Consider the following 24,432-nt stretch of genomic DNA (forward strand, 5'->3'; position numbering starts at 1 on the left):
GCAAACGTGTGGAGTGTGACAGACTGGGGCTGGAGCCGCAGCTGTGGGGACGTGGTGGGCATCTCTGGCAGGCCAGGCCTGGGTGGGCGAGGGGCTCCTGCTGAGTGACAGCTCCCCCGTCCCGGGTCTCCACTGCCACATCCATGCCATTCACCCCCGGGCGGCGCACAGTAGTGAGAGCAAGCGTGCCAGGCCAGACGTGTTGGCGAGTTCAGGGTCAAGGGCACGAATGGCCAGGCCAGAGCCACCCCAGGACTGTCACAGGACTCCCAGGAGCAGAGACAAAATGCCCTTCTCTTGGAGGCACTGCACTGATGGGTGGCTTCTGGCCTCCCTTCCTTGGCTGAGACTCTCTGACTCAGTAGTCACCTCGCCTAAATGCACCGTAATTCACAGTCTCCTGGAGAAACTAACGAATAGGGCAGAGCTGTCATCTCCGTCCTCGCCACCCATAGCGCATGGCTCTCGGTATGTCCTAACCACCCTTCCAGGGGCTGGAGGGCCAGGCTTTGAGGATCAGACGTTCCTAAGGAACAGGTGGTGGGGTGGGCAGTGAAGGGGAAGGCTGTGAGGTGGCCTTTTCTTGCTCTAAGAAACAGATCCATACAGAAACATAGCATTCAGTGGGACTGCAAATTTTCTCCCAAGAGTGTTGATTTCCTGACTTAGGCAGTTTTTACAGTGACTTTGAACTTCTGATCACTGGAGGTGGGTCAATCATAGATAGCTAGACCAGAATGAGATGACCACCCCCTGGAAGCCCAGAGAGGTTCAGTGACTTGTTGAAGGTCACACAGACAGCACCCGTCCTGGAGCGCTCAGCTTCCCTTGAACACACTCCTAGCATGTGGCAGAGCAGAGCGAAGCTGCCCGAGCAGTCCCTTCAAAAGAGCACTTATGAGGAAAAGGGGCCGTTGGAACAAGATAGGGCAAACACCCGTGTGCCTCTGCGCGCTGCTCCACCCAGTTTCTCATCTTTATATTACCAAAAAAAAGAAGTCTCAAGTAACCCAAACAGGCAGGGTCTGATCTGCAGACAGTCTGCAGGCATCCGCCCAAGAAACTGCCGGTCGGCTGGTCCATCCTCCTCTGATTTATGTTGTGTGTGTTAAGCCTTAAATTGCTGAAACCCTGGCTGGCTGCAGTGGTATTACTGGAGGGTTGGTGCATGCTTTCGGCTCACAGAGCTGGCTCCAGGACTGGAGGTGCTGGCCTGGAATCAAGTCCAATCTCACACCTGTCTGAGACAATGAGGGCCTTGTTAGACACATCCCAGTCCAGGCGGCGCAGGCTGCTTAGTTTTCACATTCAGAACTGGGAGTGGGGGGGCCTGGGGGCCGGGAGAAGCCAAGGCGAGTCTGGGACATGCTGGGGTCACCGCCTCCCTTGCCCTCTTCTTCCCCCCTCTTCACCCCCTCCCCCATTTTAAAAACCTCTCCTTATTTTGGGGAATCAAAAAAACAAATAAACAATACCAACAGTAGCCTTCTTATGAAGGGGAATTTACTTCTGCAAAACAGGGAGCTTGAGGCCTGTTGGAGACTAAATTCAGTCATCACCAGGCTGAGCCAGGCGGTGGAGAAGCAGGGCGCAGAGGTATGGGTGTAGCCCCCACCACCAGGGCTGACGCTTGAGCTCTTTCCACACCAATGGGGTTTTCTCTTCCTGGTTTTTCCTTCCTTTCGCAGGTCAGTGACTGCAGCAGAAAGCAGAAGGGAACGGTCCTTAGCTCTGTATTCTCCACTGACAAGCTCGCTAACTTCCTGTCCCAGTTCAGCTCTCCTGTCCCTTGTCATCAACAGAGAGGACAGGGCTGGCCACTGGCACACAGGCCTGCAGAGACCCTGACTCCAGGCAGACACTGGGCAGGACCTCTTCTGGGTCCAGGTTGGTCCTCATTGAGGCCAAGGGTTCTGAATGCTCATTATTCAGTCAAAGCCATCCTGAAATGACTTTCTTATAGGGGCACACGATGTGGTGATCCATAGGATAGTTCAAAAAGGGGTTTCCCAGAGTCATAAAAACCACCCCTTTCTACAAGACTTCCTAGCGGGGAGCCCACATAGGAGCACCTGGTGATCAGGTGCCAGTGAAGCTGTCACATCTTGGGGGCTCAGGTAGCCCAACCCCTCCCAGCCCCCTTCTCAACAAGCAAGGCTCTTAGCTGAGCTGGGAGGCGTCTGGGCACCAGCGGTCACTCCGTTCTGCTTGTTCTCCGACAAGAAAGGGGCAGCCCGCATTCTTCTCACCTACAAACAACTACGTAAGCCACAGTGTTTTCTTAGTGTAAATCCCTTTTAACTCAGCCTCCCTGGTATCTCTATGTAAATATCAGCCAACACCCCCAGCAGGACAAAAGCACAACTTTTTGGAGGCAGCAGTGAGGTGTATAAACAGCAACGAGTGGTAGAAAACCTGGGGACTTCTGGCTCCCCTCCAACCTCGGTTTGATTCCCTTCTCTGTGACCTTCAGTGTGACTTTGACAACACACGTGAAGACCCTGTTCAGTGGGAGGTGGCATCGCTACTGAGAGTCTCGCCTTCAGGGAGGCCAGGATGGCGTTGCCAGGCTCTTCACCCCATCCCTGCATCTCCTCCTTAAGCCCATTCTGTCTAAACATGTCCCCTGTGGAGGAACGTGGCCAAAGATGCTGCCACATCTGATGGCCACAGAGGGCCTGGTCCAGAAACAAAAGATGCCTGCCCCACTGATCTCATAGCTCCTCCTCTACCCGAGGCCCTGCCTCTCTCTGGGCTGTGAGACGCTCCATTCCTCCCTGAGCCCAACTGTGCTCTGAAATGACCAGAAGGCAAGCAGACAAGCTCAAGGGAGGCTGGAGCACCAGGGCTGGGAGCTGCCGTCTTACCTGCCGACTCTCCTGGCCTCCAAACACCTGTGGCCAGCCCTGCCCATGCTGGTGGCTCACCCAGAAAGCCCCTACCCCTCACCCCCAACTTCCCCGGCCCTGCCTCATCTCCTTCAGGACATCTTCATCCCCAGCGAGAACCAAACTGACCCGCTTCTCTCCTCCGGACCCACCTGTCAGGATCTCTCACTTTGCCTTCTCCCCTCCCCATCCGCTACCTTCCATTGTTACCAGAGGGGATGCAAGTTCGCTGCTTCTCCCACCGTCATGGGCTCCTGGGATCGAAGCCATGAGATTTCCCTCTGTGCTTGGAGATCATCAAAACTTTGAAACCCACCTGTGAGATGGTTCTCTGACAGTCAACATGGAACCCCCACCCACCTGCCCCTTTCCTCCCCGTGTGGAATCCTGGTGCTGAGAATGACAAGTTCTAGAAGTTCCAGGCGGGCAGGAACTCTCTGTCTCACATCTCCAGACCCCACGACCCTGGCCCAGATCTTCAGGGTTAGGGGTCAGTGGGAGTCATTGAAGAAGCATTTTCCCTGCTTTCAGGATTTGTAGGTTTTCATCCCAAGTTTAAAATTTCCTGCCCCAAATGACTTCCTTCCTCCCAAAGCACCAACTCGGTGCTTTAGCTTCTCGCTTTCTCTGCTTCCCAAGCCCAGCCAGGAACCTTGGGGACGGAGCCCAACTGGGCCTGCCCAGGTGAGAACACATCTACCCCTCCCCAGGCCCTTTCCCTCCCCTTTTGTGACAAAGAGGAAAATGAGAAGCCCCTACGATTCTTGATTTTCTGACCTCATTACCTTCTACAGCCTCTGTGAAAAGCCAGCGACCCCTTCCCCTTTGCTGTCCCTCTCCCCAGGCCAGACTTTCTTGCGTCTTCCTTCCCATCAGCCTGGCTTCTCAGACAGCTCACCTGAGGCTGTCATTCAAATACCTGAACCCAGGTTTACACGTATACTTATAGATTTAAACCCCAAAGACCATGTTGTTCGTCCACTACTTCTTTGTGACACCACTCGCCCCACCCGCTCCTCCGTATCTGCGTTCTGCCCTTCCTGCAGTGCCCAGGTGTCCCTGGATTGCCTCCTTCCCCCAAGCCTGCCTCTGGGTTCCAGCACTTCTCAAATCCATCCTTTCAGTTTCATTCTTTCTCCTGCCAGCCCTATCTGCCTCCCCAGCCCTAGTCACAGTCTTTTGCCCAGACTGACCCACTGACCGGCCTCAGGTCCCCCAAACGCTGAAACATTTCACCACTGCCGTGACAGCGTCACCACGTGCCTGATAGGACTATGGAAGCCAAGGTAACCCCCTTTCCCCTTCTTGTCGTCCAGTTTGCGTCTTCAGCTGCTGGATGAAGGACCGCCCTGCCCTATCTGTGTGGGCCCCGCTGGTCTCTGTCTGAAAGAAAGAACGCTACACGGACCACCAGAGGGAGGGCCCTTGGCCGCCCCTCCTATCAGCCCTCCCCCTCACATTCTTCACCTTCTCTCCCTCGGTCCCCCGGCCCAATCAAGGGGAAAGTGCTTCAGACGTGTTGTTGAGGCTGGTTTGCTTTTTTTTTAAAAGATGACAGGAAGTTCCTGTTTATTGGAAAGCTTGTTTGTTTCCAAGACGGTCCGGAGCCAAGCTGCTAGCTGTAGGACGGCTTCTCGCTGCCTTTTCTCGGGGTGGTGCACAATACAAGAAAATAAACCAATGAGAGCGAGTCAGTGAGCACAAAGGGAGATGTTATAATAGGCTTTTGTTGGTACTTGCATTTTCTCGTTGGAAAACAGCAAAGACCCTGAGGTGCCGAGGTGCGGACAGAAGCCTGATGTTATCAGGCCCCTAGAAATCCTGCCTGGAGTCCGGTGGCAGGCGGGATCCAGAACTCAAAAAGACAGAGGCAACTGGTCTAGCTCAGTACAAACGGTGCTTTTAGTCTGTCGTAAACAGCCTGTGCCCCAGGGCTCAAATCCTTCAAAAGTTTGCCTAGGTAATTGCGTTTCACTGCCGTCTGGCATGTGCTCGTCTGTCTAATCTGGAGGTTCAGACAGCCAGGCCAAAGCTTGCGAGACTGCAGGGGAACGAGCCCATGAATTTAATCCACTTGAAAGACAGACTAATACAAGTGCAGCTAACTCATTATTTTAAGTGATGTGAGCAGGAGAGGGAATGGCGCTTTCCATAAAAGGGTTTAAAATCAGCACGTTGGTGGCAGCCACTTGGCAGTTCGAGGTTCTTAGAAAAGAAGGCAGAGCTAGGGGACAGTGTGATCCTTGCTGCCTCCTCTTTTCTGGAAGCCTGCCTCCCACGAGCACCCCCGAAACACAGCCAGAGAGCGGGGAGCGGGGAATGGTACCCTCCCTCCCTAATTTTGATTCGTGTTATTCATGAATTCACAGCAACAGTTACCAATTTTTACTTGTCATCTGGGGTTGCTGGGGCTCAGTTTCAGGATGGAAAAGAGACGTAAGTGAAGTGAGGACCTCCCCGCCGGCCCCACAAAGCTCAGAATCCCAGAGCTGTGGACAGGAACAGGTGCCCCTCCCCAGCATCCAAAGGGCACTGTGCGTGGAGATTACTTTTTTTTTTCTTTTTGGAAGCTGAGACCAGTTTCTTCGTTTTGTCAGTATATGGTAACTGGGTTGGGGGAGGGGAGTAAATGATGTCAATCAGCATATAGTAAAGACAGCATTCTACAGACAACCAGAAGGCCTGTCTCTGCCCTGTCACTGACCTGCCGTGGGCAACAGAGGGGCTCTCTCCGAGGTGGGGCTGGTGCAGAGAGGCTCCGAGGTTGCTTTCTGCTCCATCGTGCCATGGGATATTGGAATGAAACCTTAGAAATGTTGACAGCGATTTGCATTATTATCTAGTTACAAGTGACTCATGGCCGGGTAGCTTGGGAGACAAGCGCTAGCCTGTCCCTTCCCAGGTGGCAAAGCTGACGGTCAGCTCAGGAGTGATCTTGTTGGCCGTTTACAACTGCGGCTCACCCAGGGCTTGGTACGCCAGCTCCAAGTCTGGGTGCCAGGCCATGAGACCGTGAGACCGCAGCCGTCCCCAGCCCTGGCGTGGGGACAGCGTTCTGACGGCAGACGGATGGCCTCCAGCCACCCCTGGGTTCCCAGAAAGGCTCCAGAAGGTGCCCACCACAGCCCATCTCCTCACACTGCTGTTTCATGTACTTGGCCCAGGGGACAGTGCCACGTTAAATTTCTCTGAGTCTGGGAGCACCTCTGGAAGTCACATCATCTGGCTTTGTCATCCTGATTTGAAATCGTGGTGGTGCAGGCCTACCCTGGGCTGGGTTTCCTAAGGCACCACTGGCATTTGGGGGCCATCCTGTGCACTGTGGGACGTTTAACAGCACCCCTGGCCTCCACCCACAAGATGCCAATAGTGCCCCCTCACCCCGTAGGGTAGGAGGGGTGACAGCCACCACGTCTCCAGGTGTTGCCCAGTGTCCCCTGGAGGAGACTCTGCCCCTGTAGAGACCCACCTGGGAAATTCACAAGGGTTCAGTCAGTCCACACAGGATGTCGCCTTCTGCATGATGGCACCTGCTTGGGCCTCTCTCCCCAGCAGTAACTCACTGCCGACCCCTGACTTCTGGAGCCCTCGAGGGTCCCTGTTCGCCAAGGGTCATCCTTTTGTTGAGCAAGAGTTTCGAGTTGTCTGCTCCCTCAAACTTGGCTTTTAATTTTTTTTTTAAATCTTCATTTTAGTCCAAGTCACTAAAAACCATCGCTTCTCTGCTAAAGCCTTCCTTGACCTTGTAAATCAAAGCGGTTCTCTGGAGGGAGGTTTCCCACTGCTGGGCTCACAGTATCGTCTTTCTCAGGGTGACCTCATCTGTTAAAAGTATGAAGGTTGTATTTGAAATGCCATTTACTTTCTCTAAGTCAATAAATGAAGCTGTGGATCTTTAGATCATCAGAGGTCTGCTTATTACCAAGAGTTTGTGTGTGTGTGCACACGTCAGTTTTTAAATCGAGATCTGTGTTGGAGTTGAAAAGAATTCCGGCAGATTCCCATTTGCCTTTCTGCATCAGAGTTTGGGGTGATATTCCTCTGCGAGTGGAGATTGCCCCTAGATGAATCTGACTTTATTAGTCTGTGTCCTTTGTTCCGAGCACCAGGGATGAGCTTATGAAAGTGCACGCGGCCCTTATCTTCAAAGGCCTCCTTGATGCAGCAAAGCTCCACCTCAGCAACCTGCTATTAATCCAGCGCAGCCCCAATTAGTTCACGTCAAGGTCAGTTCTTTGGGGTGAGCTGCAGACTTGGGTGAGCAAATTCCTCTTTCGAGGACCTCACGGGGAGGCGGGGGAGACCGCAGGAGAAGCAGGCGGCAAAGAGGGAGCTGTCTGCTTCCACAGAAGAAACTGACAGCCATCCCCCCAGCTCTCAGGCCAGAGACACCTGCTTATTCTAGCACGGGAACCTGCCACCGAGGGACAGGCAGTTTGACCTCTCCCCCTTCTCTGCCACTTGGATGGCTAATATCCGAGTAGTTAGCAATTTTCAAAAAACAAAGAGAAGCATAAGGGAGCCATTTCTTGGGGGCTCTTTACGTATGGAGGAGCCTTGCATTTAAGTTGTATAGTAAACACTACTCCTTCAAACTTTTGGGTTCACAAGTGGAGCAGAGATGGTGGATCTGTGGGGCGTCCTGTTTTAGGCATGAAGCACGATGTTGAGCTCAAGGCTACCAGTCCTGCTGTCCCCGAGGCCACCAATAGAAAAGATGGTGAACCCGTGAATCGCACTGTCTTCTGTCTCCGGCATAGGGGGTAAGGCCCCTCCTGATGTGAAGAGAACAGGCTGCCCTGATCTGTCATTATTTGGAGAATAGCAGAGTGGGAGAGGAGGGTCAGGGGCCAGCTGGGACAGCAGTGCTCTTTAAGAGGGAGACATTCACTGTTTTGTGCATCCAGAGAGGTCCCCAGAGCTTCGTGGATATTCAGAGTGTTGGAGGCAAAGGGACGCCCAGGAACCGTACAATGCTGGCTGCTCCCACACAGCAGGTGCTGGGTTTTCCTGCTTCGGTTGAAAGGATGCTAGAGGGATGCAGATGGGTGATCCCTCAAGGGGACTGTCCGCCTGGTCCTGCTGCTGGGGATTCCAGGAGCCTGGCCTGATGTGTGGGAAAGGAAAGTGAGTGTGGGGGGCAGGAAAGGAAAGCTGGGACGGGGCAGCGGGGACAGGTGGGGAGCACAGGAAAATGCTAAGGCAGCCGCTGCCTTGGCCAGCGAGCACGTGTGGAGAGGCGCCCCAGCTACTCCACTTCCCTGGTCAGGGTGTTCTTTAAGCCGGGAGCGTAGAACGGAAGCTCTTAAAGAAAGAGCACTTGCCGTTGAGCCTGCGTCCCAGCTCCGAACGTGAAGGACCATGTGTCCCCAGTCTGCAGCACTCAGCTGTCGGATTTCTGTGCTGTGTCCGGTGGGTGCCTTCTGCGGTGTGGCCGCAGCGCTCCCTCTGAGGGAGGCTGGTGCTCAGTGGGAGGAAGGGCTTATATTTCATTTTCGAGGTCTGTGAATAGTGCGGCTGTAATGATGCCACACTGGTGGTGAAACATGTTCTCCCCAGTGAGGGGCTGCGGCATCTTGCACCTCAGACCTCTGGCTGGCCAAGGAAGGTCTCGTGTCTGGTCCTGAAGCCTCAGCGGGGCTGCGCCTCTCCTTCCCCCTCACGTGGAGTGCTGTCGGGCCGGGGTGGCACCCAGCGGGTCCTCTCTGGACCCAGGATCTTTGTCTGAAGGGACGGGGAGAGAAGACTTGCCTCCTGGGAGCCAGGTACTGCACTAGTGAAGATGGGGTCAGGATCCCATTTCATCCTCCCCATAACCCCCCGCCCCCAACCTCAGAGGTGCGGAAACTCAGTGCCCGAGGGGTTAAGTCGCTTCCCTCAGCGCACATGAGTGAGGGGCGAGCCGGGGACTCAGTCCTAATCTCTCAGACTCTCCAACCTGGCTGGGCCCTTGTCCAAGCCCTTTCTCCCCAAGGGACAGTTCAGGGACAAGGTTCCCAAAGTCTGGAAATGTTTGGAGCCAACACAAACCAAAGGGTAGTCAGGCGTCTTCCTCTTCCAGCACTCCCTAGACCGTCCTGTATTACACTGTCTTTTCCCCACGGATATGAGTTCTTCTTCTGGTTTTATTAGAACGCCATGCTTCAGAGTTTGCTACTTAAAATGAGAGTGTCTGGCATAAAATCCAGTAAGGATGCGTTAGGGCCCAGGTCACAGGGGAGCACAAGACACAGAGGCTGCCTGGGCGGGCTGCAAGCCGCTCTATACTCCGTGTGGAGCCTAGAGCCTGGAGCAAGGAAGTATGGTCAAATGGAGATGCAATATGACTTTAAAACAAGTTTAAAAAATCTCAAAATAATAATAATCATCATAAAATAGTTTGTCCAATGGTTCTAACTTTTTATAAAACCACAGAAGTGCTGAAGTAAAAAGCTTAGCACAGAGCTGGATGGGGTGACCTCTGAGGAAGCCAGGCTGCACAATGGCGCCGCAGGCACCTGCTGCGGACCAGATCCCCTTCTGAGCCGGCCTTAAGCGTGTTCTCCAATTCTGAAAGCTCAAGGGCAGGGTCGGTATCTTATGGCCCCCGAGGTCCCAATGACACCATCATTTTTCTCTTGCCTGCTGCCACCCTGAGGCGTTTCAAGGACCCTGGCAAAGCCTTGGCCACGTTACTTAACATGATCTGCCTGGGGATGGCTGTGACTATCTACTCAGTCAGAGGGGTGGCTGCTGCCTCTCTGGGAAGTATGGCTGGGTTCCCCGCATCAGCACATGGCCTTCCATGGCCAGTCTGGCCCTCGGCGTGGCTCCAACAGGCTCACGCCCTGGGCCACAGAAAAAAGGTGCTCAAACTCCGCAGTCCTCTCTATAGCACATCCTGCCCTGGGTGGAATGTCCCTTCATAAAATCCCGCTGCTTCAGCCATAGGCGGGCCTGGGGGATGCTGTGCCTCCCCTGCTTACAGTCCTGCTGTGAGGTGGCAGTAATTTGGCTCATGTGAGTGTCTTTATTTCCATGTCGGGGGCTCAGTCCCAAGCTGGAAGCTGCCTGAGATTTCCCAGCCCTCGACAGGGTGTCTCTGGCTCATCCCTTTCAAGAACTAGCAGAGGGCAAGGGTGCTGGAGAGTGAGTAGCTGGCAGAGAGCCACCTTTACCCTTCATGTTTTCAGATTTTTGTTGGAGGAGACAGAAATGGAGGCATGGGCAGAAATAAGCAGGAAGGTCATGGAATAACTTGAACATGCCGCATGATGGCCTGGCCTTACAGGAATTTATCCAGCCTGTCCGTAGAGTCAGTTCAGGCCTGGAAAATGTGTACGGAGGGCAGAGGTTCAGAAAGTGTGGGTGCAGAAAGTCTTTACGGGTAAGATGTCTGCAACCGATTAACAAAGTCCATGGAAAGAACCTGTCTGCAACAGGGGACAGATCAGAGACCGGGGTGCTTTCCTTTCCCTTGGAGCCACGATCCGTCCATCCCGTATAAACTGAAAGTCACCCTCCCTCCGACTCGGGGGGAGGCAGTGCTGGCAGAGAATCAGAGGTGTTATCAACCCCCCCCCCACCGTCTTTTCTAGAAGCCAGTAACTTATCCCCAGACCCTGCCTTAGAGACAACCGTGCCTGAGTCCAGAGCCTTTTTCCAGACGCAGCTCAGACTGATCTGGCTGAGGGGAGAGGCCTCGTGGCCAGGGTTGGCCAGTTTCCCCTGGGAACTGTCTGGCAGCTCTAATGAGGAATGGCTCTTTGCATTTATAGAGCGCCTTTCATCTGTGGCTCTCAAAGCTGCTCCACAAACATTAATTAACTCTCACACCTGTGAGGCAGGTGAGTCTGGTTACCCCCATTTTTAGAGATGAGGGAACAGAGGTTTGAGAGGGAGAGGGCTGTGGTGAGCCACCAGGGTCGGGGGCGGCTCTGAGGTTAGGAACCAGCATTCCAGGTCCCCAGTGCCCCAACCGCAAAGGCAGGAAGCCTCCGCACGCCAGGCCCAGGGTACGGGTCCCCCAGGTGAGTGGTAGGGACATGGCCATACAGCTAGCTCCCTTCTGCCCTCCTGCAGGCATCCTGCCACCAGCAAGGCCCACCAGTCAGCTCTGAGGCTGGGATCCCTCAAAACCCCAATGGCCTTTAAAACATACAGTCCCCAGGCAGGTCTCTGCCCCTGCGTGGGGCCGGGTGCTTCCCTTCAAAGTAACTGCTGGGACAGAGAATGCATCTTAGCTGTACCTGACTAACCAAGATGTCTGCAGCCAGTGGAGACAAATGGTTGGCAACTACTGGAGCTCTTTCCCAACTTCTCTTTTTCCAGGAGCCGGAACGGGTGGGAACTGACTCGCGTTATTGGGGGATTTCACTAAGAGCAACACCAGCCTAACCCGGTGTCTGCTGTGCCGTTGCACTTGGACTGCACAGGCCGGAGGGAACGGCACTTCAGGACAGTGGCGCTTTCAGGGAGATGCCCCTTTCCTAGCAGAGAATTACCCGGGCCCCGGGGCCATGAAAGCTGCTGTCACAAGGTTCTGAAGTTGGCAGCAAAGCATCTGGGGGCACCCCTTTTGTTTACAGGGGAGCCCAGATCATGTTCTCTGGGGTCCCAGACAGGGAGATGCAGCCACCACTGGGGCTCGCCCTGACACATCGCCCTGGAGACTGACTCACATCTCTGAGTCCTGAGTCACATCCTGTTGTGTGTTCTGAGGCATCCAAGAGGGCATTACACCAGCTGCCCATGACTGAGGTGAACTTGGAGGGCACCCTGGGAACTGCCCTGCTGTCTTCCAAGCTGAAAGGGGGGGTGGAAATCCTCTAGGGAAAAAACCAGAGCGGCTCCGACGGTTTATATGTTCACCACATAGGTTTGGCTCTTTTCAAAATAGACCCTGGGGCCCCACAGCATACAGAACTGTCTGGTCTTTGTTTTTAAATGGCTCTGGAAGGTGAATGAAAGGCCAGCTCTTTAAAGGTGTCAGCCAAACAGCCGAAGAAAGGGCATTCTAACTCTAACAAGCAGTGACGGAGCCACGGCAACCTTCTCCTGGCCCTGGGGGAGGGAAGGTGTCCCCGCACGTGTGTGCTGTTGGGGACCCAGGTTCTAAGGGTGGGGGTTAAACAGCCCAGAGAGGTACATGCTCCGAGGAGACTCAGGAGGCATCTCTGGCCATCCTCTCCCACAGCCTGGCAGGAACATGAGGACAAAGTCGGGTGTTTTAAATTTCTCAAAGAACAGCTTTTGGTTTTGTTCATTTTCTGCCACTCTGTTGTATTCCATTTCTTTGATTTCTACTCTAATTTTTATTATTTCTTTTCTTCTCCTTGCTTTAGGTTTATTTTGCTCTTCTCTTCTCTAGTTTCCTAAGGTGGAAGCTTATTAATTCTGGATCGTTCTTTTCTAACATACGCACTAGATGCTATAAATTTCCCTCTGAGCACTGCTTTTGCCCCATCCGACAAATTGTGATGTTGGATTTTCATTCAGTTCAGAATATATTTTAATATCTCCGGGGACTTCTTATTTGACCCATGGGTTATTTAAAAATGGGTTGTTGAAGCTTCAAGTATTTAGGGATTTTCCAGCTATCTTCCTGTTATTGATTGTTTAATTTAAACAATTGTGGCCTGAGAATATACTTTGTACGATTTCTGCTCTTTTAAACTTGTTACGGTGCGTTTGATGGTCTTGGTGAATGTTCCCTGTGAGCCCTCATGAGAATGTGTACTCTGCTGCTGTTGGATGCAATTTTCCAAAGATGTTCATGAAATCAAGTTGGTTGGTGGTACAGTTCAATCAGTGATGCCCTAATTCTCTGCCTTATTGATGTATCAGTTACTGAAAGAGGGCTGTGAAGTCTTCAGCTGCAGCAGAGCGCTTCTCTCCTTCTCCCTGCAGTCCTATCTGTGCCTCATGCTTTTTGACACTGCTGGTAGGTGCACACATATTAAGGACTGTTACGTCTTAGAGCACTGCCTCCTTTTTCATCATGTAATTCCTTTGTTATCTTTGATATTTCTCCTTCTCAAGTCCGTTTTGTATAAAATCAATACAGCTACTCTGGCTTTCTTTTGACTGGTGTTAGCCCGGTCTTTCTCTATCCCTTTACTTTTAACCTGAGTCTTTGTCGTTAAAGTAGGTTCCTGTAGGCAACATATAGTTGAGTCTTGTTTTTAATTCACTCTGACAATCTCTGTCTTTTAGTTGGTGCATTTATTAGATTATTCATATTTAAAGTGATTATTGATGTAGTTGTTCTTTTTTTCTCTCCTTTTTTTCTGCCTTCTCGGGTTTTAACTGAGCATTTTATATGATTCTATTCCACTTTATCTCCTCTCTTAGCATATCAACTATACTTTAAAAAAAAGTGTTTTCAGTGTTGTCCTAGAGTTTGCAAAATACATGTGTAAGGAATGTAAGTCATGGTCAGATAACGAGATTACTTCTTCCCCCCCATTTGTCACTACTCTCAACTCATCTCACTGAATCCATATCTTAACAACTACCCGATACATTACTTTTATCACTCTAAACAGAGAGTTATCTTTTGGATCAATTAAGAATAGGAAAAGTAGGACTTTATTTCACCTTCATTTATTCTTTCTATAATGCTCTTCCTTTCTTTATGCAGATCCAAGTTTCTGACCTATATTATTTTCCTTTCCTCTAAAGAATTTTTTTTTTAAACATTTCCTGCAGGGCAGGTCTGTTGGATAAATTAGTTCAGTTTTTGTTTGTCAAAGAATGGCTTTATTTCTTCTTCACCTTTGAAGGATAATTTTGCTGAATACAGGCTCCTAGGTTTGGTAGCTTTTTTCTTTCAACACTTTAAATGTTTCCCATACTCGATAAACGTTTCCCATACTTGAGTTTTCCTTGCATGGTTTCTGAAGAGTAGTCTGAAGTCATTCTTATCCTTGTTTCTTTCTGGGTAAGGTGTCTCCTCCTACCTTTCCTTTCTGGCTTCTTCCAAGATGTTCCCTTTGTCTTTAGGGTTTCTGCAGTTTCAATATGAATACGCCTTGGTGTAGAATATTTGGTATTTATCTTGCCTGGTGTTCCCTGAGATTCCTGGATCTGTGGTTTGGTGTCTGTCATTAATTTTGGCAAGTTCTCAGCCATTAATACTTCAAATAGTTCTTCCACTCTGTTTTCTCTTCCTTTTCCTTCTGGTATTTCTACTACACATATATTACACCTTTTAAAATTGTCCCAAAGTTTGTAGATGTTCTGATTTTTGTTTTTCTTTCTTTCTTTTTTTTTTTTTTCCTCTTTACCTTATAGTTTTGGAGGTTTCTACTGACGTATTTGCAAGCTCGCTGATTCTTTCCTCAGCCATGTCCAGTCTGTTGATGGGCTCATCAGAGGCATTTCTCATTTCTGTTAGTGTTTTTATTTCTAGACTTTCCTTTTGAGTCTTAGAGTTTCCACCTCCCAACTGACATTACTCATCTGTTCTTGCACAGTCTTCTTTTTCCATCACAGCCCTTATCATGTTAACCAGTTAAAATCCCTGTCTAATAACTCCAAAATCTACTTCATATCTGAGTCTGGTCCTGTTGCTTGTTTTGACTCTTCAGACTGTTTTTTCTTGCCTTCTGTCATGCCTTGTTTCTGACTTGGAAACCGGGTATGATGTATCGGGTAATAGGAACTGAGGTGAATCAGGCTTTAGTGTGAGATTTTACATTCGTCTAGCTAGGAGGTGGGCTGTGTTTAATGTTTGCTGTAGCTGTATGTGCCAGAGGCCTCAAATTCCTCTAATGCCCTTGTTCTTGTCTCCGTTTCTGTCTTTGGGCTTTCCTAAGACCCCTTCCTTAAATGGTCTGTCTTGCAGCTCCTTCAGCTGTAACCCACTGGTTTTATACTGGATCCCATGAGGACCTGGAGGAACTCCTAAATGAAAAACCAAGGAGAGTGGCCCCACCCCACCCCCATACGTACAGACACAGCTTCAGCCCCCAGGAGTTTCTTACTGTCACACTAGCCTATACTCAGCCTCCAACAATTTGCCAAAGTTACCACTGAAGTGTTGCTACCAGTTTATGGCTCCAGTGGCTTCTGCTCCCAGTAAGCGCACCTCAGCACAATTTTCCATATTCACCAGCCTCTCAAGATTTCTGGGTGGCAATTTGCCCTGCAACCTCAATTCTCTAACAGATCCAAGAAAACTTGTGGATTATCAGTTTTTTTTTTTCCTTGTTGTAAAGAGAGGAGTGATGACTCCTAAGCTCTTGACATTTTGGAGCTGAAACTGGAAGCAGCACAACATTTTGACTTGAATTATTTGATAAGGTTTTTGGGTTTTTTTTTTTTTTTTTCACTTTGGAGACATTTTGATATTGCTGCATCAAAAGGTAAAAGCAAGTGATAAATGCTTATCAAGTGATAAATGCCATGGAATCCTCTGAGCTCACCACTAGCCTCAATGCCCCCTTGCCCCTAACCCCCCCTCTTTGACTTCACTTCAAATGGAAAGGAGTGGGGCTCAAGATGGGGGGGGGGACCTCTGTTTTATCCATTACTTGATGGATCAAAATGCTAAAAATAACCCATCATAAAATGGCCTTAGTATAACAGCTACATCAAAACATTCTGTATGGGGGGGAGGGAACAGTTCAGTGGTAGAGTGCATGCTTAGCATGCACAAGGTCTGGGTTCAATCCATTACTTCCATTAAAAAAAGAAAGAAAGAAAGAAAAAAAAGTTATGTACCCTGGAAAAGACAGGATGCAAACAGGTTCAAATTTAAATTTTCTAGTCCAGGAGTTTTTTAAATGGAAACATGAACTGGTTGAGACTGGATCCTTGCCTTCTCCACCTGCACCTCAAATCTCCAGTTTTCCTGCCCCTTTACCACTTAATATTCTGAGTCCAGTTCCTCCCAAGAGATGAGGACTCTGGGTGTCAGGCCTTTTTTCAGTGAACAGCACAGTATTACCTGAGTCTCATCCTGGAGCAGGTGCGTGTGGCCTTACCAATAAACACTAGATTAAGTACCTTGCCATGGACTTCTTCTCCATTTCAGTAATATAATAAAAATGAGTAATACTTACTGAGCATTTAATATGGCTGAAAACTGTGATATTTTCTTTACACGTAGCTTATCTCACTTACCCCTCATTATTACCCTTTGCAGTAGGAAAACTATGTATCAGAGGCAATAAATGACTTGCTCAACGTCATATAGCTATTTATGGTGAGGGCAGAATTTAAACCAAAATCTATCATTTAAAATTAGGTGCTTTCCCCAGTCTGCTCCTCTCAGAGGCAGAATACAGCATGCAATAAATACCACTAGGGTTCTCATCTCTAACACGGGAAGAGCTGTTTGCAAGTCTGGATTAGGCAGGTAATCCAGCTATTCACCTGGATACAGTCCACATGTCCCTCACCAGCTGTAATTCCCCAAAGGCCAGGATCATAACCCTTTCACTACTGAGTCTCCAAAACAGTGGCAAAAGCAAAAAGCAAAAACGTTCACTGGCAACATGAATGAATGAGAAAGTGAACAGCTTCCTGAGCCTAAGAGTGAATGAATGAAGGTAACTCTCAGCACAATGATGACTGCGACAGGAAAAAGCCTTTCCAATCATCAGATAGTCCTGAGATCTTTGTTAGCATCAGACTCTAAGTTCCAGTGGGGCAGGGGCCATATTAGTCTTATTCATAAATTAGCACATGCCTGGCACATGGTGATTTTCAGTAAACTTGTTCTCTGTGGTGGATGGACCTATCAGAGGCAACCCCTTCAAGAACAAGCAGCTCTGCTCTGAAGAATGACTGACAGTGGTTCTCTGCCTCAGAGCACAGCTTTCTTTCTCAGTAGCCCCCGTCTTATCCCTGCCCTGCTTCCTCTTCCCAGACTACACGTATGTATTACTACAAGCACCACTCTCCAGCCCCTGTCTCCCACTCGTTCTCCCCCAACTAACTCTGTTTAACAGCAAAGTTGAGCAGAGAAATACGTTTGGGGATATATTTGAATTAGGACCCTGCACTGTCACCCTTGCAAGGGGCTCAGAGATCATCTCCTTTCAGACACGAGAATGAGAAAGTATAAGCAAGTCATCCAGGGTCATCACACAGACAGGCCAGAGGCCACTTCTCTGGCCTCTCAGTCCAGTGTGCAGGCGGCCCCCGGCACACACACCTTCATGTGTTCATGCTGGCCCCGTCAGGGCAAGCATGGTAATTTAATAGTAAACTCAGCATACACCATACTGCTGGCCCTTAGTTTTTTGTTTTATGTTTTGTTGTTAATGAAAAATCCACGTATTAGAAGAAAACACCCAAAACCCCAACATGAGAAGCTCGCCATCAGCACCTTCTGGCCCACCGCTGCCAGTGAAGCCAAGCACACCTCACTGTGGTCACCGAGGTGGAAACTGATCAGAGTGGGGCCGCTGGGTTTTTAGTGCTGTCCCTCCTCGAGCACTGAAAGGCTGAGTTGTGGTGTGAAGTAAGAAGATGTTGAATTTAAAACCCTGCTTTAAAAAAAAAAATCACAGAACCTGGACTTTAATCATAAAGATCCTTTTACCAAAGCATATTTTTAAAAGGCTGTGAAACATTATGCAACGTTTGCACAGTTTAATTATGAGTTTAGAAAAGACTAGCACAACTTTTTTCACTCCAGTAAAACATGACACAGCATGAATCACAGCCTAATACTTTATGCTTACTGTGGTTTTAGACGTGGGGTTAGGGGTGCTGGGCTGTCTGCACAGCAAGGCATGAATTACTGTACCGCAATTCACACCCAGAGGGCTTTACGACAATTATAAAAGCTCTTTTGTTCGCCTTTTAAATGATTAAAATATTTGAGTACTATAGATTCACTTAGTAAATATTCCTATCCAGGACACATGCATGACTTAGAGAAAATATCTGAATATATAATTTTATTTTCATTTGGAAGTGAAATACTTGTAGCAAATATGAGAATACAGAACAACCTGCTATTGCGACTTGCTCTCAGTTACTGGAGACACTGTTAGCTGTGAGATCAGGCGGGGGCCTCCGGGTGTAGTTGAACACTTATTTTCTAGAATGGCCAGCTCTTTATTCCTTGCTATCCCCTCAAATTCTCTAAAATTCAGAATGAAATGAAGACCTTTCTTTACTACTAGATTTCAGAGATTCTCCAGGCTTTTCAAAATTCAAAAGTCAGTTATTTTAAAGGGAAGAAAGAAACAGGTGAGTATGAGAGAAAGGGGGAGAGGGCTGTCAGGAGAGGAGTCGGAAGGAAGACTTGGATTCCAAATGTCTGATTCTGTCATCCGCTGTGGCCAAAGGGATGAAAGATGAGGCAGAATTTAACTGCTGGAAGTGAAAAGCCCTCAGAGGGAGCAGATGTGGACGCTGTATAACGAGTAGGAGTAACTCATTTCTTTATGTCACGACACACACGAAACTCCAACCTGGCATTTCCCTAGGGAACTTTGCTCTTTCTGTATTTACTCCGGGCATCATGAAGCCCGAGCTATGAAGACCCTTGGGAGTTAGTGTAGTTTGCTGTGACCTTTGTCCCCAAAGGTGGGACACAAAGAGAAAACTAATGTTTAATCCTAAGATAGAAATAAATGTAAAGCTATCTTGTGGTGGGACAGTGTTCAATTTAAATTTTCTTACACATTTTGCCTAAGAATAGAGAGGATTTTTTTTCCTCCTCCTTTTCATCTGTAAACAGTATGATGCTTTTGAAAATTAAGATTCTCATGAATACTGGAGTCAAATTTACAAAATCCTTTTTACCTAAATCTTCTAAAGTCAGATTTTTGTCTCTTCTCTATCCCAGGCCTCTTTTAACGGCAATCTATAAAATACGTGCCTAACATTCTGCCCTTTAAAAGTTGCAGACTTGAGGTCTTGAAAAAAATGCAAGACACTTCTGTTAGTCTGGGCTGACAGAGCCAACCCTGCACTGTCGGGTTTATGAACTAGTCATCGGGCCTCATGGCCAGTTTCCCAGCCAGACCTTTTCAGTTATCCTTGAGAGAGAGTTCACCTGAACAGAAAACATTTAAAAGCCGTGGAATATTTTTGCCAAAGGTACAAAAAAAATACCAAAACCCCTGCGTTCTTTTTCGCTTACCATGCACAGAGATAGGCGATCACCTGATAACAGTAACTGTAATCGCTGGTAAAGCTGAAACTGGGCAGTCAGTACAGGCTGTGGTCAACAGTTTGAACATTAGCACGTCCACCTGGAAAACAGTCAGCTCCTCTCATCGTTATGAGCGTGAGCAAATAAAAGCTCTGGAAGGAACAGTTACCAGAGGAACATGAACATGAATCAAACATAAACTGTATTTCAGCATCGTTTTGGGGGGAAATCATCAAACAAAAGCTAACCCTTCGACTTAAGTAGACTTATTATACACTGGCAAACAGAATGAAGGTAACTAGTTTTTTTATTAAAGGACTTTATTTTTAAAAATCCTGTCCCATTCTATGTACAACTGACCTCCCTGACTCTCTGCAGATACCAGGCAGATCCAGCCATCCCCTCCGTGGTCCTATGATCAGTCCTACCAGTACCTGGGGTCTATCGCCTCTCCCTCTGTACACCCGGCAACACCCATCTCGCCTGGACGCGCCAGCGGCATGACAACCCTCTCTGCAGAGCTTTCCAGTCGACTCTCAAGTAAGCTGCTTGAAAACGCAGTCTTTGAAGTCCAGCTGCAGTGGCAGGTTCTCAAGACTAGAGATGCAGGAAGGGGGTGGCAGTCATTTTTAATTGGAATCAATACGGTTTAAAGATGAGGTTGTCTGTCTCTTAAGTCCCATGTGCTGATTTTCCGTGATACTCAGAGGCAGAGATTATGGATGTGGAGGTAGAAGTGGCTCAGGAAAAGTGGATTCCTTGGGCATTTTGGGGACACTCATATTTGGCAGGCAAGAGTGGCAGCCGAAGGGTCAACAACATAAAGACCAAAGCAGTCAGCCTCTAGATCTCAGAGGGGGCAGGTCCATCCTGGGCTGGTGAGCTTTCACGGGTCATGCGAACTGTGCACTGGGGTACACGTGGAACGCAAAGCACATCTACCCCAGTGGGACAATTCCAACCACAAGCTGCTTCTCCCAGGTCAGAGGAACAGTGTGGAAAGCTCAGGTGTCGTGGTTGGCATAACTGCTGTTAATATGAGCTCATTAAATATTAGTCATTTAACCTATGAGACCTCTGGGCTTGGCACCTACCTTTGCTCATGGGTAGGGAAATCGGAGTTACAGAGAAAAATTCCTTTGTTGAAAGCAAAAGAAGCAACTCCTTGTTTGGGGCTTTGAAATTGGAGCTGGACCAAACTGTGAAAATACTTCAGAGAACTTCAGCATTAGGAAGGCTGTGAACACACTTCTTGTGTGTTGGGGGTAGGGCAGCTGTTTTTGCTTTTCAGCTCTCGGGATCAGATTATAGCAGAGCAGATCAGGGGCAGGCAAAGGGGCAAAGTTGTCGTGTCTGCCATTTTCAGTGCTGTGTGATGTGTTTTTGCGGACGACTGTGATTACCTGAGATTTCACCACATGCTTTAGCTTCTTCACAGAATACCTCTCAGCTTCTCAACAACAGGACCACTGACATTTGGGGCCAGATAATTCTTTGTTGTGGGAGACAGTCCTGTGTACTGGAGGGTCTTCATCAGCATCTCTGGCCTCTAGATGCCAGTAGCATCCCCCAACCTGGCCATGACAACCAAACACCATCAGACATTGCCAAACGTCCTAAGGGCCATCACTGCCCCCCAGGTGGGAACTGCCTTCAAGTACTCTTGGGCCTTGTACTCAAATAGGAAAGCCAACTTAGTTGCCCCATTTCCACATTATTTTCAGCCATTAATGCCAAGAATTTCACAGCACGTGCTGGGCTGCAGAGTTAAGGGACTTGCATAGGAATTACGAAGTCAGTTCAGCTTGTGGTCTTAGAAGCTCTGTTCCCTCAGGACTGGTCTGATTCCAGAGGCACTTGTCAGCATCTACTGATTCTTCTTCTTGGTGGCACTGCTCTGCCCACTGGCGATGGTCTGCATCTGAAGCAATTACTGTTTTCCTTGGAAATGTCCCTGCTGTGGGTCTGTCCCTTAGAATTTATGACGTAAGTCTTTTGACTTTGTCAGCACTCAAGATCATTGGCTCCTTATTGTCCAAACACCCTAGGGGCCAGCTGCTCCAACTGACCAATCAGATGGAAGGGTGACTTCTTTTTTAAAAAGAATGAGGAACGAGTGCACTCCCAAGTCCTGTCTCACGGTTATGCTTCTGAACAACCCGGACATCAGTTAGCCCAGGAGTGAGGGAAGGGTGTTTTACAGCAGCAGTGTGCGAAGGAGATAAAAACCACATCCCATTTCAGCACCCAGGCATGACCTGCGCTGTATTGGAGGAGGACCCGGGGAAATTCCAGAGCAGCTCTCACCAGTGGCAGAGAACAGCACGGGAGACTGCTCTTCACCTGGGCAGAGCTCCCTGAGAAATCAAGCCTGGAGCCAGGCCTGAAACGTGTTGTCAGCCGCCTGGGGGCAGGAGGGGGTTGGGATACTTAAAAGAAAAGTGGTGGTGACACCAGCCGCCAGCTCTGAGAGCCCGCCAGAGCTCTGAGCCTGCTTCTCCTTCAGTCCCGCCCCCAAGCCCGTGTGCTGCCCCCTCCCCGCCCTCTCCCCAGCTGGGCTTCCTTCTGCAGGAGGGACCTGTCCTCAGTCTCTCTCCCTTTCCTTTGCAGACAGATTCCACACCTTGTCTGAAAAGAGCTGTCATCTGAAGGTTTTCTTTTCTTTCTTTCTTCCCCCTCTTTTTTTTTTTTAAATAATGTTTAGCTGCCAACCTGGGCAACAGACAGCATGCATTAATCTGAGTCATGCAAAAGATCCTTTTAAGGCAGCCATTATCTGCTCAGGCTGTTTAATCCTTTGGGGGCAGCGGGAGGGGCCCGGAGTGGGGCTGCTTTCATCCCTGTCAGGCTGCAGAATGGAGACCTGAGCTGTCACGGCAAATATTTAGCCCCATCGGTGGGGCACCATTTCCAACTAAAATACCTGAACCACCTAATCCCCAGACTTCCTACTCTTTAAAAGCTCCCTGTGACTATCAGGGGTCCCCACCTCTGCCTTCACTGCTATTGGATAAGGGGGCACCAGGCCAGCTGAAGGACCAAGCAGCTCCGGCCGGTGGCTGAACTGTGCACAACCGGTGGGGCCTGGGAGGGGTGTCAGACTGGACGTAAAAATGAAAACAAGTATTTGACTAGGTCATTTGAATCTGAGCCTATCTAGTGGGGCGAAGTTATTTCATTATCAGAACATGTGTAGAAAGCATAATTTGACCAGATGGCTGGTCTCCTGTGGTGTGACACTGGTACCATGCAGACAGAAGCAGCAGTACAGGGAGCATCCACGATCGCGCAGATATTCTGCCCACAAGTCAAAGAACTATTTCCCCTGCCAGCTGAGACCGTAACTTCATTCCATTACTTATGTCCATGACAGGCAGGCTCACTCGGGATTCCAGTAACTGGCTGCCATCACCAGGCTACCACGCTGTAGTTGGAACAGACGGGCAGAGCGTGTCCAGACACCGTCATGAAATGACATGACCTTTCGTTCATTTTCCAGTGCATTCACCTTTCTGTCTTAGGGAAAATGAAGCAAGAGAATACTGGGTGGAGTCACTTATTTGTGACCGGAGTATCACGTCAGAGGACAACAAAGTGACTGTATCTGCCTAACGCTTTTCCTCCTGCCTCGGCTTCTCCCTGGACTACAGACACCTAACTGGGAAAATAGAGTAAAGCTTCCTGTGAAGCCTCAGGCATGTCACAGCCCTCTGTGGGAGCAAAAACAAGTGACACAGGGCTTGCTCACAGATGGCCCCAGAGGGCAGAGACAAACCCTGTGGAATGAGGTGCGGCCCGGCTGCAGGATGAGCTGGAGAGTGGCCGTGGAAGGGCAGCCCCAGAACCACTGTCAGCTCACAGCTTTTCCCTGCCCACATGTCTGACTTGCTTTGAAAAGATTAACAGGAGTGTCTGTTTCAAAGTCAGACTCCTGGTTTCCTCGTTAGTGGAGAGATTTGTTGCAGACTTCGGTTGTTTCTATAAACTTTAATTACCTCTCTGATGAGGAGTATATAACCCCCCATCCCATGCACCCCAAACTGACAGAGGAGTTCACTTGGAGGGAGGGAGGGCTGGGGAAGGAGAGGGAGAGAAGAGAGGGGGGATAGGGAAAGAACAAGAACACCAGCTCTCCCTGCTGGAATAATAGGCTTGAAATATGAGGAAGTTGATCAACAGCTGATGCCTTCCAAAAACAGATTAATCCACCTCGGTAGCTTTCCTTTCAGAGGAAGCATTCGGCTCCGTCAAGTTTCTCTCTGGGCCTAAATACAACAGGACACAGGACACATGCCATCCTGAGCTTGGAGTTACTTTGCATGTTGATTTGAGAGCTTATAAATTTTAAAACATTTAATTCTTGCCTCTGCTCTGTTTTGCTGCTGTCTTCTGGGTTTGCTGACAGTCCTGGCAGCCTACAGTCCTGGCCCGCTCACTTAATAATTCTGAGGAACAGAAACTACCCCGGATACCATCCTACATCCACAGGGGTGGCTCTCAGCAGGGGGCGCTTTGGCCCCCTCACCCCTACTCCCAGGACATTTGGAAGGTCTGGAGACATTGCTGGTGGTCACAATGGGGGCAGTGGGGGCACTACTGACATCTGATGGGCAGAGACAAAGGATGCTGCCAAACATCCTACAGTGCACAGGACAGCCCCCCACCGCCCCAACAAACCTGGCCCCAAATGTCAACAGTGCCACTGTTGGGAAACTCTGATCTACAAGACACAGGAAACCCTTCCTGGCACCCACAACCCCTAATAGTACCCAAGGACAGCCTGTGGTTAAGAAAAATGCAGAAAGATGCAATGAAGGACAGCCAAAGCCAGGCTGTGAAATGTACATGCATAATCCTAACAAAATGAGTTTTACAGACAACCTTTGCCATACCTGGTAAAACTTCAACATGTGCAGAAATGGAGCACATAAATCACAGTCCTGCAGCCGTTCCTGTTAACAAGCCAGGGCCACACGTACTAGAGAATATCACATGAATTGAAGCTGTACTGTTTCTAAAAATGTGGAACTAGTCTGAAGGTAGATGTGGGGGAGAAAAAGTGATGTGGTGTTCAATGACACCCACTTACAATCACTACTATGGCATGCGTTAGGTTCAGTCACAGGAAACTGCCAATTTTTAACTGTCAGGCCTATAGAACCGGCAATTTCTTATGTATGACTCAACCTAAATACTATATAAAATGTATTATAATGTTACTATATATTAATATTGTTATGACAATATTATCTATAAATATCCTATTAACATTAATCTATTGATGCATCCATTATATTAATAATTCTTCTAAGGTTATATTATTTTATGTTATATATTATTATATTACATCGTTGATCAGATTTATATTAATATATATATATTAGTATATTGATTATATAGAGTCCACAAACTTTTTTCTGCAAAGGGCCAGATACTAAATATTAT

At 48.9% G+C, this 24,432-nt stretch overlaps 1 protein-coding gene across 4 annotated transcripts in view; it reads left to right on the forward strand.

Annotated features, from left to right (window-relative positions):
* Window positions 1–24,432, forward strand: part of RUNX1 (RUNX family transcription factor 1) — a 236,652-nt gene that overhangs the window by 206,754 nt on the left and 5,466 nt on the right. For all 4 annotated transcript variants that reach the window (XM_074359077.1, XM_074358981.1, XM_074359012.1 and 1 more), the window contains one exon: window positions 19,366–19,527. In XM_074359077.1, coding sequence (XP_074215178.1) covers window positions 19,366–19,527 — 162 coding nt within the window. The remainder of the gene's footprint in view (window positions 1–19,365; window positions 19,528–24,432) is intronic.

Source organism: Camelus bactrianus, chromosome 1, assembly GCF_048773025.1.
Source record: "Camelus bactrianus isolate YW-2024 breed Bactrian camel chromosome 1, ASM4877302v1, whole genome shotgun sequence".
In the NCBI taxonomy this organism is placed as follows: Eukaryota; Metazoa; Chordata; class Mammalia; order Artiodactyla; family Camelidae; genus Camelus; species Camelus bactrianus.